This window comes from Mirounga leonina, unplaced genomic scaffold (genome assembly GCF_011800145.1).
Source record: "Mirounga leonina isolate KUSES-001 unplaced genomic scaffold, KU_Mleo_1.0 Mir_177, whole genome shotgun sequence".
Lineage (NCBI taxonomy): Eukaryota > Metazoa > Chordata > Mammalia > Carnivora > Phocidae > Mirounga > Mirounga leonina.
Window position 1 is genome coordinate 3,666,351 of NW_023270459.1, and position 19,775 is coordinate 3,686,125.

Sequence of the window (19,775 nt, forward strand, 5' to 3'; positions counted from 1 at the left end):
CTCTCTCTGCCTGTCAAATAAATAAAATCTTAAAAAAAAAAAGATTATAATTAATCTACTTTCATCCGAAGAATTTTTTTAAAAAGTTAATCCCTGGAAGAATACAAAAGAATTGACAGCTGTGGTTGACCCTGTGTAAGTAAAGCAGGTGGCTATAAAACCAGATATTAAGGAAGCTTTAATTTTTACTTTACTTGCTTGGTAACTTCTGAATTTTGTAGCATGTGCTTTTATTGCCTAATTTTTAAAATTAAAAAATCAATGTAATATCGAAACATACATACACTCTCATGGCTGGTAATCTACCCTCCATAATGGAAATAAAAGAATGACAATGTAAGAATGTTTATTGTATGACCATTTGTGATGAAAACAGAAACAACTGAATGTCTACAGTAGGAAATGGCTTAAAATACAGATATATATCCCATACTATAAATATTCTGAGGCTTGAAAGAAAATGAGTTAGATCTTTATGTATTCACCTGGGAAAATGTTTGCAATTATTTGTGCAAAAAGAAATTGCCATGAAATATGTCACTGTAAGTGGTATAACCTTCCACACACATGCAATAAACCCTTCATATTTGCAGGTATGTTTGAGCAGGATGGAGCAACACTCACATATTGGCTATCTCAGGGATTTGTGAAAGGGGAAGAAATTGTTTTCATTTTATTTCTGCCACATTTCACTAGTTTCAGTAAAAACACGGTTTTATAAAATTTATCTCCAATACTGGGTGTTATAACAACCCAGAAACAGCACTGGAACCAGAGCAATTAAAAAATTTTACCTGTTAATTACTTTTCCATTTTCCTGCTTGAAGTTTTTTTTTCCCCCAAGGATTACTGAAATAAATCCGTATTAATGAAATTCAGTATTTTACCAACTTTTACCTTGAAAACAAAAAGGAAAACCTGTATTTCTAAAAATATTATCATGATGCTAGAGTAGGATGGGGAGAGAGGAGAGGAAATCTTACTGGCATCTCAACAGTATGAAGTGCCTGATGTAGATTAAATTGCAAGCCATGATTAAAGGCCTTCCCACACTCATAACGTTTCTTCCCAGAATGAATTTTCTGATGGTGTGAGAAGCTTGAATGATAGCTAAAGGCCTTCCCACATTCCTTACATTCATAGGGCTTCTCACCAGTATGTATTCTCTGATGTTGAATAAGGTGTGAATGAAGTCTAAAGGCCTTACCACATATCATACATTCATGAGGTTTCTCACCAGTATGAATTCTCTGATGTCTTTTGAGGTGTGAGCACTGTCTAAAAGTCTTCCCGCATTCCTTGCATTCATAGGGTTTCTCACCAGTATGAATCCTCCGATGTAGAGTAAGTTGTAAGCCATCACAAAAGGCCTTCCCACATTCATTACATTCATAAGGTTTTTTGCCAGAATGAATTTTCTGATGGTGAGAGAAGCTTGAGTGATAGCTAAAGGCCTTTCCACATTCTCTACACTTGTAGGGTTTCTCACCAGTATGAATTCTCTGATGTATGGTAAGGTGTGAGCGATGCCTAAATGTCTTTCCACATTCTTTACATTCATAGGGTTTCTCACCAGTATGGAGTCGAAGATGTTCAGTAAGTTGAAAGCCACGAATAAAAGCCTTCCCACATTGCTTACATTCATAAGGTTTTTCACCAGTATGAAGTCTCTGATGTTGAGTTAGCTGTGATCGCTGCCTAAAGGCCTTCCCACATTCCTTACATTCATAGGGTTTTTCACCAGTGTGAATTCTCTGATGCAGAATAAGTTCTGAGCCGTAATTAAAGGCCTTTCCACATTCTTTACATTCATAGCGTTTTTCACCATTATGGATTCTCAGGTGTTGTTTAAGTTGTGAACAATGAATAAAAGCCCTCCAACATTCCTTCCATTCATTGCACTTGCTACTATTTTGAATTTTCTGTTTAGTAAGATATGATGTATTAACAGTTTCTGCACATTCCTTACATTCAAAAAGTTTTTCTTTAGAATGAGTTCTTTTGTGATGACTAAAAAATAAATAGTAACTGAAGATTTTTCTACATTCTTTACACTCAACATTTTTCTCTCTATTATAAAATTCCTGAGTGAGTAAAGTATGTTGGTTAAATATAGGCATGTGTTCATGGTTGATAACAAATTGCCTGAAATAGCCCTCCTGTTCCTGTTGTATCTCCAACTGACTACTGCATTCCCAAATATCTCTGAAAATGGACTTCTCAGGATTATGACTTTTAAATTGTTCCACGATAGCCCATCGGGATGTCTCTGTCTCATAAATGTCTCTTTTTGGAGATAACTTCTTGGCCTCACACCTGGACACCAAGTCTGAAAGATAAGAAACATATTTTAATTGCTGGCTTTGTGTTAGAAAACAAATAAAATATCTATGGTAGAAAAGAGAGATAACTGAAAAATAATTCACACAAGAGATGAAAGGCTTGGAGAGCTCTTAAACACCATCATGCAACTGAATGAAAAAAAGGGTAAGGAGAACATAGAGAAATGAGAGCTCATAGGAGAAAGTGAGGGAGTTAATTAACAAGTCAAGTCAGTGGTTCTGAAATTTTTTTTGAAGATTTTATTTTTAGGCAATCTCTACACCCAACATGGGGCTTGAACCCACAACCCTGAGACCAGGAGTCAAACTGAGCCAGCCAGGCGCCCCAATGGTTCTGAAATTTTGATCTACCTCAGAATTTGTTGCAATTATGGATGTCTAGGAAACATTCTAGATCAAATGAATCAGTATCTACCAGAGTCAGTTTTAGAATGAGATCAACTGAATTAGAATCTACAAGTATATGTTTAACACTTTCCACCAGGCCAAAGGATTATGATATGGAGACTACTAATTACCCCCAAATGTGTATTGTATATTGATTGAACCCATGGTTTTTAGTTGAGAACAACGCTGTCCAATATAAAACACTGCCATTTCCCAGGCTCTTTTGCAGAATATGCGATGTAACTGAATTCTGCCTTAAAAAATGCATAAGTATTATATAGTAGTTTCTGAGATGTTAAAAGCCAGCTGGCCCCTGTCCTATATCCTTTATTCTTCCATTTCCTCAGACTGCAATGTGGATGTGGTGTCATGTCACATAATGGTTTTGCAGAGCAGAACTTCCACTCCAGCCTGGACTTTAATGCAAGAGAAAACTAACCTTCTATATAGTTTAAGCCATTATTATTTTTGAGTTTCTGTCACATGCAGCCAAACCTATAACCAAATTAAAGTAGCTTTCTATTGAACTGAAATTTAAAAATCCAATTCTTTATTATGAGAACACAAGGCCCTCTGTGTACTAATAAGGCCTCACTTAGAGTCCATTTCCATTTTTTTTTTTTAAGATTTTATTTATTTATTTGAGAGAGAGAGAATGAGAGACAGAGAGCATGAGAGGAAGGAGGGTCAGAGGGAGAAGCAGACTCCCCGCCGAGCAGGGAGCCCGATGCGGGATTCGATCCCGGGACTCCAGGATCATGACCTGAGCCGAAGGCAGTTGTTTAACCAACTGAGCCACCCAGGTGCCCGAGTCCATTTCCATTTTATTGGTGTGCTACAACACTAACCTCCTTTCAACAATTAGGACATTCCATAGTCTTTATCTTAGAGCTTTTCAGAGGCTGTTTCAGAAGAAAAAGTTTAAGACTGACAGCTGTATAAAGCATCCTATTCTAACACAATTTATTTTCCCATTTTCCTAGTGATGGACGTTTGGGTTGTTTTCAATTGTTGGCTATTATGATTAGTACTGCTATGAACATTCCTGTACATTTCTTTAGGTGGAAATAGGACTCCTTTCTGCTAAATGTATCCATTTAGGAGTGAAACTGTTGCATCATGGGATATGCATTTGTTCAGAGTTCACTGACACTTTCCAATAGTTTCCTCATTTTCTCATCAAATTGTAAAAGAGTTCCAGTTCCTCACATCCTCACCAACACTTGTTATTGTCAATCTTACATTCAGGCATCCTAGCAGATATGTTATGATACCGCATTGTGGTTTAATTTGCAATTTCCCTGATGGCAAGTGAGGTTGAGCACTTTTTCATACGTTTATTGGCCAGCTGGATATCTTCTTTAATAAACTGCCAACTCAGGTCTTTTGTCCATTCTTACTGATTTTGTGTGTGTGGTAAAATTCATATAACATAAAATCTACCAGTTTAAACTTCTGGAAGTATACAATTCAGTAACTTTTGATACATTCTCAATGTTGTTCAACCATCAGATCACTATCTAATTCCAGAACATTCTCATCATGCCAAAAAGAAACCACATATCCATAGTCATTTCCTCTTCCCCTCAGCTCCTGGCAACCACTAATCTGCTTTGCATCTCTATAAATTTGTCTATTCTGGAAATTTCATACAAATGGAATCATACAATATGTAACCTTTTGTGTCTTTTTTCACTGACTACAATGTTTTCAAGGATCAACCCTTTTGTAATATGTATCAGTACTTCATTTCTTTTTTAATGGCTGAGTAATATTCCATTGTACAAATATACCATTTATTATTTATCCATTCATCAGTCGAGTGTCATTTGGGTAGTTCCTGGGTTGTACTGTTCTTTTTTCTTTGTAGAAATTCTTAATGTAGTCTGAATATAACCAACATATTGCAAATATCTTACTCGGCCTGGCATTTTCACTCTCTTAATGTTTTGATGAATAGAAGTTCCTAATTTTAAGGCAGTCTAATCCCAAGGTCATGAAAATATACTCATATTGTTTTCTATTTTGCCTTTCATATTTAGACCTATAACCTACCTAAATTAGGTTTTAAATTTTAAGATTTTATTTATTCATTTGAGACACAGAGATATATATATATAGAGAGAGAGAGAGCATGAGCAGGGAGAGAGGCAGAGGGAGAGGGAGAAGCAGGCTCCTTGCTGAGCCAGGAGCCCGATGCGGGGCTCGATCCCAGGACCCTGGGATCATGACCTGAGCCGAAGGCAGACACTTAACCATCTGAGCCACCCAGGCACCCCACCTAAATTAGGTTTTATGATGTGAGATAGAACTCAAGATACCTAGCTTCTGATGTAGTTATCCAATTGGCTCACACCATTTATTGAGAAGACAATCCTCTGCATGTCTTTCTCTGTAATCCACTCCAATAAATATTTCAACTCCCATACCTATGTTGAAATATTTCTAAAGTCACTAATAAAATCACTTTGCCAAAATCAGTGCTCTAGTGCTAGTCATTACTCTACTCGACTCATTAGCAGCATTTGACACAAATGATCAGTCCCTTTGCTTCCTATATACCATATTCTTCTGTTTATCCTTCTACCTTTGTACTTGTACTCAGTTCCCCTTAATGCATCCTCTTCTACTACCTGACCTCTAAATATTGGAATGTCCTGAAACCCAGGCTCTGGCTAGCCATCAATCTATACTCTTTGCCTATAACAGGTCTCGCTTAAATTCCAGTCATATACTCCTAAGTCTTAAATTGATAATGCTGACTTTTTAAAAAAATTGTGGCAAAATACATGTAACATAAAATTTACCATCTTAACAATTTTAAGTGTACAGTTCAGCAGTGTTAAGTATGTTCACATTTTTGCACAACCAATCTCCAGGACTTTTTCAACTGAAACTCTGCACTCATTAATAACTCCTCCCCATTCCTTCCTCCCCCAGTTCCTGACATCCATCATTCTACTTCTGTTTCTATGGATTTGACTACTCTAGATACTTCATATCAGTGGACTCATACAGTGTTTGTCTTTTTGTGACTGCTTTATTTCACTGAGCATAATGTCCTCAACATGTTCATCCATGTTATAGCATGTGTCAGAATTACTTCCTTTTTAAGACTGAATAACATTACACTGTATACATATGCATATATACATATAGACACACACATTTTGTTTATCCACTCACCTGTTGATGGACACCTAGGTTGCTTCCACCCTTTGGCTCTTGTGTATAATGCTGCTAAGAACATGGGGGTACAAACATCTGTTTAGATTGCTGCTTTCAATTCTTTTGGGTATATATCCAGAGTTAGAATTGCTGGATCATATGGTAATTCTCTTTTTAAGTTTTTGAGGAACCATCATACTGTTTCCCACAATGGCTACACCATTTTACACTCCCACCAACACAAAGGTTCCAATTTCTCCACATCCTCACCAACACTTGTTACTTTGTTATTTTTTTTCTTTTAAGATTTTACTTATTTGAGAGAGAGAGAGAATGAGCACAAGCAGGGGGAGCAGCAGAGGGAGAGGGAGAAGCAGGCTCTCCACTGAGCAGGGAGCCTGATGCAGGGCTTGATCCTAGGACCCTGGGATCATGACCCAAGCCAAAGGGAGACCTTTAACCCCTTGGTTTTTCATAGTAAACATACATACTAATGGATGTGAAGTGAGATTTCATTGTGGTTTTGATTTGCATTTCCCTAATGGCTAGTGATGTTAAGCATCTTCTCATGTGCTTACTGGCTACTTGTATATCATCTGTGGAGAAATCTGTATTAAAAATCCTTTCCCCCTTTTTTAAATTGAGCTGCTTGGTTTCTTTGATATTGAGTTGTAGGATTTCTTTATATATTCTGGATATTAACCCTTTGTCAGTTATATGATTTATAAATGTTTTCTCCTATTCCAGAGGTTGCCTTTTCATTCTATTGTATACTTTTATGTATATACTTCTAGCTTTTATCTTGTATTCAATACAAGTCTAATAAAATTCCTACAATGTTGTTTGAAGAACTTGAAAAACTAATTCAAAAATATATTGGAAAAACAAACATTTAAGAATAGCCAGAACACTACTGAAAAAGATCAGAGTCAGAGAATTTACAATGCCTATGATAAAGACATCACAAAGACTTAAAAATTAAGACAATGTAGTATTCATATAGGGCCTGACTCATGGAAAGACCAGAAGCAGACCGACATAGAAAGCATTACAGATCAGTGATGAAAGAATAATTTAAAAAATGATATTAGAACAACTAGCTATAGATATAAAAAAATTACTCTGGTTCCCTACCATACACCATAAATACATAAACTCAAACTGCATTAAAGACCTACAAGTTGAAGGAAAAATTGTAAAGTTTATGGGAAAAAATATGGATATATATAAAGCACACCTAAAGGTAGAATGGATTTCTCAAACAAGACACAAACAGGCTAACTAGAAAAAAGATAAAGCTAAAAGAAAAATGGGCAAAAGATCTGTTTAGACATTTCACAAAAGGAGAAACACTAATGCTAAACAATCATATGCAAAGATGCTCAAACTCACTAGAAATCAAGGACATTCAAATTAAGATATAATGTGATACCATTTCATACTCATGAGATTGGTAAAACTTAAAATATCTAAGAATTTCACTCATTGTTAAGATGTTGAATCACCAAAATTATTAAACATTGCAGTGGTAATGTAAATTACTACCAACACTCAGGAAAACAATCTGGTGTAACAAAGTTGAAGATGAACATGTTCTCTGATCCAGCAATTCCAATAGTACATAGCCTGGAGAAAATCTTGTATTATGTGCTTCAGGAGACATGTAAGAATATTCATTGCACCATTGTGCATACTAGTCAAAAATTACAAACCCAAATTCTAACAACCAGAAATTTGTATACTCTGGTTTCTCTTCAAAACGCATAAATCTTTCGCCTTTTACTAACAACCAGAAATTTGTGGAATGAAATATTATACAGCTAAGAAAATGAACTCAGGCATAAAACAATATGGGAAAATTATTATAAACCATATGGTACAAAATAACCAAATCACAAAAAACACATCTCATTATCATTTTTATAAACTTAAAAATAAGCAAAACACAACAAATAGTATTTAAGGGCATACACAAGTGTCATAAGCTATTTTTAAAAATGGAATAATCATAAAACAATTCAAGATAATGGTTACCTTTAGAGATGTAGCAGGGGAAGAGACCAGGGAAAAGCATACAGATAGCTTGCATGGCATTGGTCACATAACAATTCCTAACTAAATCACCAGATAGACTCCTCAGATTAAATAAAACATTCCATTCTCTCTGGAATACATTATGACAGGATCCAGCAAGATCAGTGGTACTAGTTACTTGGCTACACGTATCCAAGACGATCCCAACAGCCAAGTTGTATGCCTGCCAGAAGTCAGCTGTATTTGTTCCCCTCCCTGTTTATACCAATAGATGAAATGAATATGAAAACTGTTTCAGTAAACTAACTGTTTTGGAAAGATCACATAATGGCAATCATTTAAGAAAAAGCAAAAAAAAAAAAAATGCTACGAGAGAAAGATTGGTGATGGTGACATAAAAATGAAGTACTCCACACACACAGTCTTTAGGATCTTCCCCTTCTTTAAAGAAATCAAAGCAAATATCATAGAAAATGCACAGTCTAAAGTTCATTTTTTAAAAATTTTTTAAAGATTTTATTTATTTCAGAGAGAGAGAACACACGTGGAGGGAGGGGCAGAGGGAGGAGAGGGAGAGAATCTCAAGCAGACTCTGCCTTGAGTTTGGAGCCTGATGAGGGGCTTGATCTCAAGACCCTGGGATCATGACCTGAGCCAAAACCAAGAGTCAGACGTTTAACCAACTGAGCCACCCAGGCGCCCCTAAAGTTCATTTTTAAAGGAAAATTTAAAATCTCTATCACAAACCAAAAACCCTGGAAATTACCTATCATACAATAAAATTACTTTGAATGCCTGAAGCAAGAAGGTCAATTGATTTGGATTCTGTGGATTTGAGGAACTACCGTGTGGTGAGTTCCCTGGGGTTTCTTTTCTTTTTCCTGTTTTTTCTTTTTTAATTCCACTATAATTAACATAGAATGTTACATTAGTTTTAGGTATACAATATAGTGATTCAACAATTCTATACATTACTCCATGCTCATCCAATTAAGTGTAGTCTTAATCCCCTTCACCTATTTCACCCATCTCCCCACCCACCTCTGGTAACTATCAGTTTGTTCTCTATATTTAAGAGTGTTTTCTTGTCTCTTTTTTCTTTGTTTCATTTCTTAAATTCCACACATGAATGAAATCATATATTTGTTTTTCTTTGACTACTTCACTTAGCATTATACCCTTTAGATCCATCCATGTTGTTGCAAATGGCAAGATTTCATTCCTTTTTATTGCCGAATAATATTCCATTGTATATATACACACCACATCTTCATCCATTCATCTATTGATGGACACTTGGGTTGCTTCCATATCCATGCTATTGTAAATAATGCTGCAATAAAAATGCTGCATATATCTTTTCAAATTAGTAATTTATTATTCTTTCTGTAAATACTCTGTGGAATTACTGGATCATATGGTAATTCTATTTCTAGTTTTTTTTTTTTTTTAAAGATTTTATTTATTTATTTGACAGAGAGAGACACAGCGAGACAGGGAACCCAAGCAGGGGGAGTGGGAGGAGAAGCAGGTCTCCCATTGAGCAGGGAGCCCAACGCAGGGCTCGACCCCAGGACCCTGGGATCGTGACCTGAGCTGAAGGCAGACGCTTAACGACTGAGCCACCCTGGCGCCCCTATTTCTAGTTTTCTGAGGAAACTTCATACTGTTCTCCACAGTGGCTGCACCAGTGTGCATTCCAAACATGCATGAGGGTTCCTTTGTCTCTACATCCTCGCTAACACTTGTTTATTGTGTTTCTGATTTAGCCATTCTGATAGGTGTGAGGTGATACCTCACTGTGATATCTCATTATGGTTTCAATTTGCATTTCCCTGATGACCTGTGATGTAGAACATTTTTTCATGTGTCTATTGGCATCTGTATGTCTTCTTTGGAGAAATGTCTGCTAATGTCTTCTGCCCAATTTTTAGTTGGATTATTTGTATTTTGGGTGTTGAGTTGTATCAGTTCTTTATATATTTTGATACTAGCCCTTTATCAGGAATGTCATTTGCAAATGTCACTCACTCTAGTGAGTTTCTAGTGAGTAGACTGTCTTTTAGTTTTGTGGATTGTTTCCTTTGCTGTGTAGAAGCTTTTTACTTTGAAGTAGTTCCAATAGTTTATTTTTGCTTTTGTTTCCCTTCTCTCAGGAGACATATAAAGAAAAATGTTGGTATGGCCAATGTGAGAGAAATTACTATGTGTGCTCTCTTCTAGCATTTTCATGGTTTCAGGTCTCACTTGTAGGTCTTTAATTCATTTTGAGTTTATTTTTGTGTATGGTGTAAGAAAGTGGTCCAGTTTCATTTTTTTTGCATGTAGCTGTGCAGTTTCCCCAACACCATTTGTTGAAGAGACTGTCTTTCACCCATTGGATATTCTTGCCTCCTTTGTCATAGATTAATTGACCATATAATTTTGGGTTTATTTCTGGGTTTTCTATTCACTTCCATTGAACTATGTGTCTGATTTTATACTGTTTTGGTTACTACAGCTTTGTAGTATATCTTGAAATCAGCTATTGTTTCTTCAGATAAATTTTCTGCCCTTTTTTCTCTCTTTTCTGGGATCCCTATAACATGAATATTATTATGCTTGATGGTGTTGCTGAGTTCCCTTAGTTTATTTTCATTTTTTATTATTCTTTTTCCTTTCTCCTGTTTGGCTTAATTGCTTTCCATTATTCTCTCCTTCATGTTGCTGATCCATTCTTCTCTTCCTCTAGTCTACTACTTATTTTTAATTTCAGTTGAGTTCTTCATCATGGATTGGTTTATTTTTATGTTTTCTATCTCTTTGTTGAGGGTTTCACCGAGGTCCTCCACTCTTTTCACAATTCCAGTTAGTATCTTTATGACCATTACTTTAAATTCTCTATCAGTCATATTACATATCTCCGTTTCACTTAGGTCTATCATTGTGATTCTGTCCTGTTCTTTCATCTGGGACATATTCCCCTGTCTCTTCATTTTGTCTAACTCTCTGTGTCTGTTTCTATGTGTTAGGAAAGTTAGCTATGTCTGATTAGGAAAGTGGTGGCCTTATGAAGAAGAGGTCCTGTAGTGCCCTGCAGTGTAGTGCCCTGCAGTGTAGTGCCCTGCAGTGCAGTGTCCTCCAACTAGAACCTGCACTTCAGGGGTGTCTCCTATGTGTGTTGCATGTGCCCTACTGTTGTGGCTGAGCTGCATTTGCCTTCAGTCTAGTCATCTGCAAAGCTTCTCTTTGCCTGTTGTGAGCTGAGTTTAGTCCCTGTGTTGTTAGTGGGCCAGTCTAGGGCTACTTTGGGCTTGAGTTGGGTCAGAGTAGGTGTCTGCCAGAGATGCAGTAGCACCTAACTTCACGGTGCTCTCCTTGTGTTGTTTCCTGAGAAGCTGTCATTGGTGAGCAGGGCCTATGGTCAGATTAGATGTCTGCTCCAAGCCCACTGCTGAAGCCATAGTCAAACTGACATGGTTATCTTCCCCTGTCCCCAGGGCAGGAGTCACTTTGGAGTGGTGCTGGCCCCCGTTGGAGGTGCTTGCACACTGTCACATTTGTGGCACCATGCTGGAGAACTCCTACCAGGCCAGGTTGGAGGGGCGTGATCCAAAGGAGAACAAGGGGGAAGGTATGTGGTGTTAGCAAGGTTTGTACTGGTCTGCAGTGGGAGAGGACATGTAGCCACTCTGGAGAGCTGCTAAGGGAGGGTCCACAGGAGAGCATGGGGGCAGGGCATGCTGTTAACAAGCTAGGTGGAGAGTGTGCATGCTGTGCTGGTTCCCACAGGTATCCATGTATCTATGCTGGGGGGCAGGGGAAGGAAATGGTGCCTGCCAGCTCTTTTGTTCTCAGAGAGGTCTCCCATAGATCCCTGACCCACCAGCACATATTCTGAGATTAGCAAATAAATCTTCCTATGTACCCCCAGGTGTTTGTCAAATTGCTGTTTCTATGCTATATATCAGCAGGGCTGTTTATTATGCTGTCTCTTTAAGGGCAGGGACTCGGTTTTCTATCACCCTCCTGGCTCTCTCAGAGCTGAGCCTGCTGATTTTTAAAGTTCCAGGTGTTAAGCCCAACTAATTTAAAAAACTGGTGAAGTTAGGGGCGCCTGGGTGGCTCAGTCGTTAAGCGTCTGCCTTTGGCTCAGGTCGTGATCCCAGGGTCCTAGGATCGAGCCCCACATCGGGCTCCCTGCTCCGCGGGAAGCCTGCTTCTCCCTCTCCTACTCCCCCTGCTTGTGTTCCCTCTCTCGCTATGTCTCTCTGTCAAATAAATAAATAAATAAATAAATAAATAAATAAATAAATAAAAAAACCTGTTGAAGTTAGACACCTCTGGCTTTCAAAGCCAAATGTTATGGGGATTCATCTTCCCAGTGTGGGTCCCCCATGCCTGGGATGGGTTCTGCTCCTCTTTCTTGTCAGTGCCTGTGGTGTCCTTCCCTCCCACAGACATTATTACAGGTCAGTTTGGTTCCTGCCCACATCTCTGCCCTTCCTACCTTTTTCAATGTGGTGGTTTCTCTACACTTAGCTGTGGACAGTCTGTTCTGGCAGTCATCGGATCATTTTCTGGGTTACTCAAACTGATGTGGGTGTTATCGAGGTGTAGCTATGAGATGAGATAAGCTCAGGATCCTCTTACTCCACCATCTTCCCAGGAAGTTTGTCCCTGGGTTTTCTTTTTATTTCTTATATATCCCCATAATGGGCACTGGACAGCAGGCCTGCAACCTGGAACCATTAGCAGATGCACACACACACCCCAAGAAAAATCCACTCTCCAGCCAAAAGACTAGGAGGAGGGAAGCCCAAAAGACTTAGTGGAATCCCTAGCACCTGCTCCACAACCTAGACCCTAGCAACAGTTTCATCAGCCAGCTGCAGTAGCAGGAAGAATTCTCTGATTGATGTATCAGTAGCCACAGCAAGAGGAAGTCTCGTGATGTACAAGCCAACAGATCAATTCACCCAGAAAGGTAGCATTAGCAGAGTCTTGCATCTCCCTGTCCTCTGCCCAGTGGCATAAGGAAATCCATGCCCAGTGCCTTCGGTATCTCACTGAAGCTAAGTGTATCTCAATGGCTTCTGCCTCCCCCAAACCACAGAAGGTGGCCTAGCTACACTAGGGATTCACAGAAGTTTCTGCCCTTGCAGACAACACCAGCAGGCACTGAACAGGATTCCCAGCAGTACCAAAGATATAAAGCATATCAGAATAGCATTGAAAGGGCTCTGAAAACTAAGCTGCCATTAGAACTAAAGCTTACAAAAGTAGGACAGATCTATACACTAAACCTAACAGCATGACTCCCTGATAAAATAGATTTAAATAGACTTAAATAGAATCAAGACTCTCTTAACATAAAAACAAAAATGTCCACGGGCGCCTGGGTGGCTCAGTTGGTTAAGCGACTGCCTTCGGCTCAGGTCATGTTCCTGGAGTCCCTGGATCAAGTCCCGCATCAGGCTCCCTGCTCGGCAGGGAGTCTGCTTCTCCCTCTGACCCTCCCCCCTCTCATGTGCTTGCTCTCTCTCATTCTCTCTCTCTCAAATAAATAAATAAAATCTTAAAAAAAAAAAAAAATGTCCACGATACAACAAATCACCTGTCATACCAAAAGCCAGGGAAACCAAAATCTGAAGGAGAAAAGACAATCAACTGAAACCAATACCAAGATTAATTAGATGCTGGAACTACCTGACAAGGATTTTATTTTATTTTATTATTATTATTATTTTAGATTTTATTTATTTATTTGAGAGTGAGAGGGAGAGTGAGCACGAGAGAGACAGCACCAATGGGAGGAGAGGCAGACTCCCTACTGGGCAGGGAGCCCAGTGACATAGGGCTTGATCCCAGGTCCCTGAGATCATGACCTGAGCCGAAGGCAGATGCTTAACTGACTGAGCCACTCAGGTGCCCCCTGACAAGGATTTTAAAGTGGTCTTCATAAAAACACATTGACAATCAATTACAAACTCTCTTTAAACAAATGAAAAAACAGAATATTTCTGAAAAGAAAGTACTTACAAAAACGAAGTAAATGCAATGAAAAATATAATAATTGTTATAAAAGACACACTACTGGTCTCTAGAGTAGACATAACAGAAGCTAGAAATCAGTGAACTTAAAGACAGAATTTACTTCATCTGAAAAACAAAGATAAACAGACTTAAAGAAAAAAATACAGCCTCATTCCCTGTGGGACAATAACAAAAGATCCAACATTCATATCATCCAAGTCCCAGAGGACAGGAAAAAGACTGTGGGAATGAAAAAGTATTTAAAGATATAACAGTTGAACTTCCCAAATTTCATACAACACAAATCCACAGATTCAAGAAACTCAGCAAATACCTATTAAGAAAAATCCAAAGAACTCAAAACCAAGACATCCATTTCTAAAAACTAGACAAAGAAAAAAGTCTTTAAAATAGAAATGCGTATTATATATTGATGATAAAGAAACACCAATTCAAAAGACTAGATTTCTCATTTGAAACCATGGAGACCAAAAAGAAACAGCACAATAATTTTCAAGTACTAAAAGAAAAGAACTGTGAACCTCAAATTCTATACCCATTGAAACTATACTTGTTTTTTAAAGATTTATTTATTTATTTTAGAGAAAGAGAGAGTACGTGAGGGGGAGAGGCAGAGGGAGAGAGAGAAACTCAAGCAGACTCCAAGCTGAGCGCAGAGCCCAATGTGGGGCTCAATCTCACAATCCTAAGATCACAACCTGAACCGAAACCAAGAGTCAGACACTCAACCGACTGTTCCACCCAATGAAACTATTCTTAAGGAATGAAGAAGAAATATAGGCATTCTCAGACAAAGGAAAACTAAGAGAATTTGTTTTTACAGACATGCCCTTAAAGAGTGGCTAAAGGAAGGGGCGCCTGGGTGGCTCAGTTGTTAAGCGTCTGCCTTCGGCTCAGGTCATGATCCCAGGGTCGTGGGATCGAGCCCCGCATCGGGCTCCCTGCTCAGCGGGAAGCCTGCTTCTCCCTCTCCCACTCCCCCTGCTTGTGTTCCCTCTCTCGCTGTATCTCTCTCTGTCAAATAAATAAAATCTTTAAAAAAAAAAAAAAAGAGTGGCTAAAGGAAGCTCTCCCAAAACAAAGAAAATGATAACAGAAGAAGGCTTAGACATTCACAAAGAAAAGAATAATAGAATGAGCAAAAGGAGAAAAAAACATACCAGGCTATTCTTTACCCCATGAGTTCCTTTAGTCCTATTTTATGGAAAGGCAAAAATTTTAACACTATCTCTTGTGGTGATTAATGTTGTAGAAGAAATACTTAAAACAATTATACCAAAAAAGTGGGGAGGATAAAGGGACCTAAATGGATGTAAGGTTTCTACACTTCACTTGAAGTGGTAAAACATCAAAACCAGCAGGCTGTGATAGGTATGTACATATATGCTAATACTTAGAGAAAACAATAAAATAAAAATAAAGCAACATATTAAAAAGCATAAATCAAAATGGTACTCTAGAAATGTTTGAGTAACTCACAGGTAGGCAAGAAAAAAGAAACAGAAGAACAAGAAACAGAAGAAAACAACAAAATGGCTGGGGTGCCTGGGTGGCCCAGTCAGTTAAGCATCTGCCTTCGGCTCAGGTCATGATCTTGGGGTTCTGGGATCAAGTCTTACATTTAGAAGATCCCAAAAAAGAAATCTCCAAGTCCGCATGGTTTCACTGAAGAATTTTACCAAACATTCCCAGAATCTTGCACACAGTTTCTTGCAGAAAACAGAAGAGAACACTTCCCAAGTACTTTATGAGGCCATTATTACTCTGATACCAAAACCAGGCAAAGGCAGCACACACAAAATAACTGCAAACCAACATCCCCCATGAACTCAGATGAAAAAAAAACCTCAATTAAATTTTATCAGTCAAACTCATTAATGAATAAAAAGAATGATATACAATGACTAAGTGGGATTTATTCCAGGTATGAAAGGCTGATTCAATATTTAAAAATCAATGTAATCCATCATATCAACAACTAAGGAAGAAAAAAATCCCATGATCATATTAATAACCATTTATGATTTAAAAAAACTCTTAGGGTGAGGGAGACAAACCATAAGAGACGCTTAATCATAGAAAACAAACTGAGGGTTGCTGGAGGGGACAGGGGTGGAGCGATGGGGTAACTGAGTGATGGACATTGGGGATGGTATGTGTTTTAATGAGCACTGGGTATTTTGTAAGACTAATGAATCACAGACCTGTACCCCTGAAACAAATAATACATTCTATGTTAATTAACCAATTTAAAAAAAAAAAAACTCTCAGGGCATCAGGAAGAGAAGGGAACTTCTTCAAACTCATAAAGAGCATCTACAAAAACCTAGAGTTAATATACTTTATGGTAAAAGACCAAATCCTGAATGTTTTTCCTCTAAAATTGTTAAAAAGGATGTCTACTCTTACCACTCTTATTTAATTTTTTTTTTTTAGATTTTATTTATTTATTTGCCAGAGAGAGAGAGAGAGAGAGAGAGACAGCGAGAGAGGTAATACAAGCAGGGGAAGTGGGAGAGGGAGAAGCAGGCTTCCCGATGAGCAGGGAGCCCGATGCGGGGCTCAATCTCATGACCCTGGGATCATGACCTGAGCCAAAGGCAGATTTTTAACAACTGAGCCACCCAGGAGCCCCATTACCACCCTTATTTAATACAGCCCTGGAAGTTCTAGCTATTCCAATAAGGCAAGAAAATAAAGGGCACAGTTTGGAAAAAAAAGGAAATAAAACTATTTGCAAATGATATGACTGTCTACAATAATGAATCTACAAGGAAATAATTGAGTTGAATAAGGTCACAGAATACAAGATCAACATACAAAATCAATTTAATTTCTATACATTGACAATAAGCAACAACCAAAATAAAAAGGCAATTTATAAATGCTCCTGAAAAAAAAAATAGGTAAAAAATTAACAAAACATGTACAGGATTATAAAATGCTAATAAAAGAAATCAAAGAAAAAATACTTGAAGAAACATACTGTGTTCATGGATTGGAAGACTCAACAGAGTAAAGATGTTAATTCTCTAACTTCATCTACAGGTTTAACATAATTCCTATGAAAGTATCAGCAAGTTTTTTTTGTAGACACAGACAACCTTATTTTAAAATTTACATGCAAGGGGTGCCTGGGTGGCTCAGTTGGTTAAGCATCTGTCTTCGGCTCAGGTCATGATCTCAGGGTCCTGGAATCGAGCCCCCTCTTCAGGCTCCCTGCTCAGCAGGGAGTCTGCTTCTCCCCCTCCCTCTGCCCCTCCCCCCACTTGTGCTCACTCTCTCTGTCTCTCAGATAAATAAAATCTTTAAAAAATAAAAATAAATAAAATTTATATGCATAGAAAAGAGCACTAAGGATAGTCAAAGAATTCTGAAAAATAACAAAGTGGGAAGAATCACTCTTTCCAGTATTAAGGTTTACAGTAATTAAAGTATGGTACTGGCAGAGGGTCACAAAGATCAATAGTACAAAACAGAGAACTCAAAAATGGAGCCACACAAATGTGTCCAACTGATTTCTGACAAGGATGAAAATGCAATTCAATGGATAACGTTTTAAATAAATGGTGATGGAGCAACTGGACATCCATGGGGGAAAAAAAATTAACCTTGACCTAAAGTCTCACATCTGTAAAAATGAACTCAAGATGGTCCATACACTTAAATGAAAAATGTAAAACTATAAAACTTATAGAAAAACACAGGAGAAAATCTTTAAGATGTACGACTAAGTGAAGTGTTTAGGCTTGACATCAAATAAATAAAAAAAAAAACAACCCTCACAATTCGTAAGATTAAAAATGGACAAATTAGGGCGCCTGGGTGGCTCAGTTGGTTAAGCGACTGCCTTCGGCTCAAGTCATGATCCTGGAGTCCCGGGATCGAGTCCCGCATCGGGCTCCCTGCTCAGCAGGGAGCCTGCTTCTCCCTCTGACCCTCCCCCCTCTCATGTGCTCTCTCTCTCTCATTCTCTCTGTCTCAAATAAATAAATAAAATCTTAAAAAAATAAATAAAATAAATAAATAAATAAATAAATAAAAATGGACAAATTAGATTCTATGTAAATTAGAAACTTTTGCTCTGCAAAAAACCTTGGTAAAAGGTTGAAAAGAAAAATTACAGACTTGAAGAAAATATTTGTTTAACTCACAAATCCACAAAGGCCTATCTAGAATACGTAAAGAACTTTGAAAATGCAACATTAAAACACCAAATAATCAAATTAGAAAATGGGCAAAGACATGAACACACACGTCACTGAAGAGGATACACAGATAGCAAATAAACACATGAGAAGATATTCAACAAAATTTTCTATTAAGGAAATTCAAATTAAAACCACATTGAGATATCACTACCCACATATCAAAATGGCTAACATGAAAAACAGATATAACAACAAATGCTGGCTAGGATTCAGTGAAACTGGATCACTCCCGTATTGCTGGTAGGAATATAAAATAGTAAAACCAAAAATAGTTTGGCAGTTCCTTTCATTACATGTTTGAGCTTTATCCCAGACTTCTTTTCTTTTTTATTATTATTATTTATTTATTTGACACAGAGAGAGAGCACAAGCAGACAGAACGGCAGGCAGAGGGAGAGGGAGAATCAGGCTCCCTGCAGAGCAGGGAGCCCGACGCGGGGCTCGAACCTAGGACCCCGGGATCATGACCTGAGCCAAAGGCAGATGCTTCACCGACTGAGCCACCCAGGCGCCCACCAGATTTATTTTCATGTACACACTTTTACATGAATATAAGGAACATATATATATACATGTTTATGTGTATATATATAGTTGTAATTCATATAATATATATATTTACATTCAGGTACTATATACATGAGATAGAAGAGCCAACTTCAAAAGGACATACCGTAGGATTCCATTTATATAACATTCATGAAATAACATAATTAAATAGATGTAGAAGAGATTAGTGGTTACCAAGGGTTAGGAATAAGGGAGAATGGGATGGGTATAGCAATAACAAACAGGAGGGAGCCTTAAGGTGACAGTACTATTATTTTGACTACTGTGGTATGATACAAGACTATGTGATAAACCTGCATAGAACTATACACACAGAAGTCTGAAAAAGTTCTATGGATTGTACCAATGTCAATTTTTCAGTATGATATTGTACTGTTGTGCCAGATGTTAATTAACATCTGGGGAGGCTGGAGGAAGTGCACATGGGACTTCCTTCTACATTTCTTTTTTTTTTTTTTTTAAGATTTTATTTATTTATTTGACAGAGAGAGAGATAGCTAGAGCAGGAACACAAGCAGGGGGAGTGGGAGAAGGAGAAGCAGGCTTCCCGCTGAGCAGGGAGCCCGATGCGGGGCTTGATCCCAGGACTGAGATCAGGACCTGAGAGGAAGGCAGACGCTTAACGACTGAGCCAGCCAGGCGCCCTCCTTGTACATTTCTTCGTAACCTCCTATGAATCTAAAATTATTTCAAAATTCAAAGTTTTTTTTTTTTTAAGATTTTACTTATTTATTTGAGAGAAAGAGAGAAAGAGCACAGAGGGAGAGTGAGAGGGAGAAGCAGACTCCCCGCTGAGCAGAGAGCTCAATGCAGGGCTCGATCTCAGGACCCTGGGATCATGACCTGAGCTTTAGCAGATGCTTAACCGACTGAGCCACCCAGGCGCTCCTCAAAATTAAAAGTTTTAAAAAAGAAACCACTACACCTTTGCGAAAAGAAAGGCATGGTCAGGCATCAAAAACTGATAGAAGAATGACATCTTTAAATGAAAACAAAACACTTAAGAGTATATATCATTTTTCCATGA

The 19,775-nt window shown here is 38.0% G+C and overlaps 1 protein-coding gene across 3 annotated transcripts in view; it reads right to left on the minus strand.

Annotated features, from left to right (window-relative positions):
- Nucleotides 1-257: 257 nt before the first annotated feature.
- ZNF461 (zinc finger protein 461) overlaps nt 258-19,775 on the minus strand; it is a 47,762-nt gene continuing 28,244 nt past the window's right edge. For 2 of the 3 annotated variants that reach the window (XM_035023686.1, XM_035023685.1), the window contains exons 5-6: nt 5,916-5,969; nt 258-2,329 (exon numbers count right to left, since the gene is read on the minus strand). In XM_035023686.1, coding sequence (XP_034879577.1) covers nt 939-2,329; nt 5,916-5,969 — 1,445 coding nt within the window. In that variant the 3' untranslated portion in view covers nt 258-938. The remainder of the gene's footprint in view (nt 2,330-5,915; nt 5,970-19,775) is intronic. The other variant, XM_035023687.1, reaches the window with a different exon arrangement.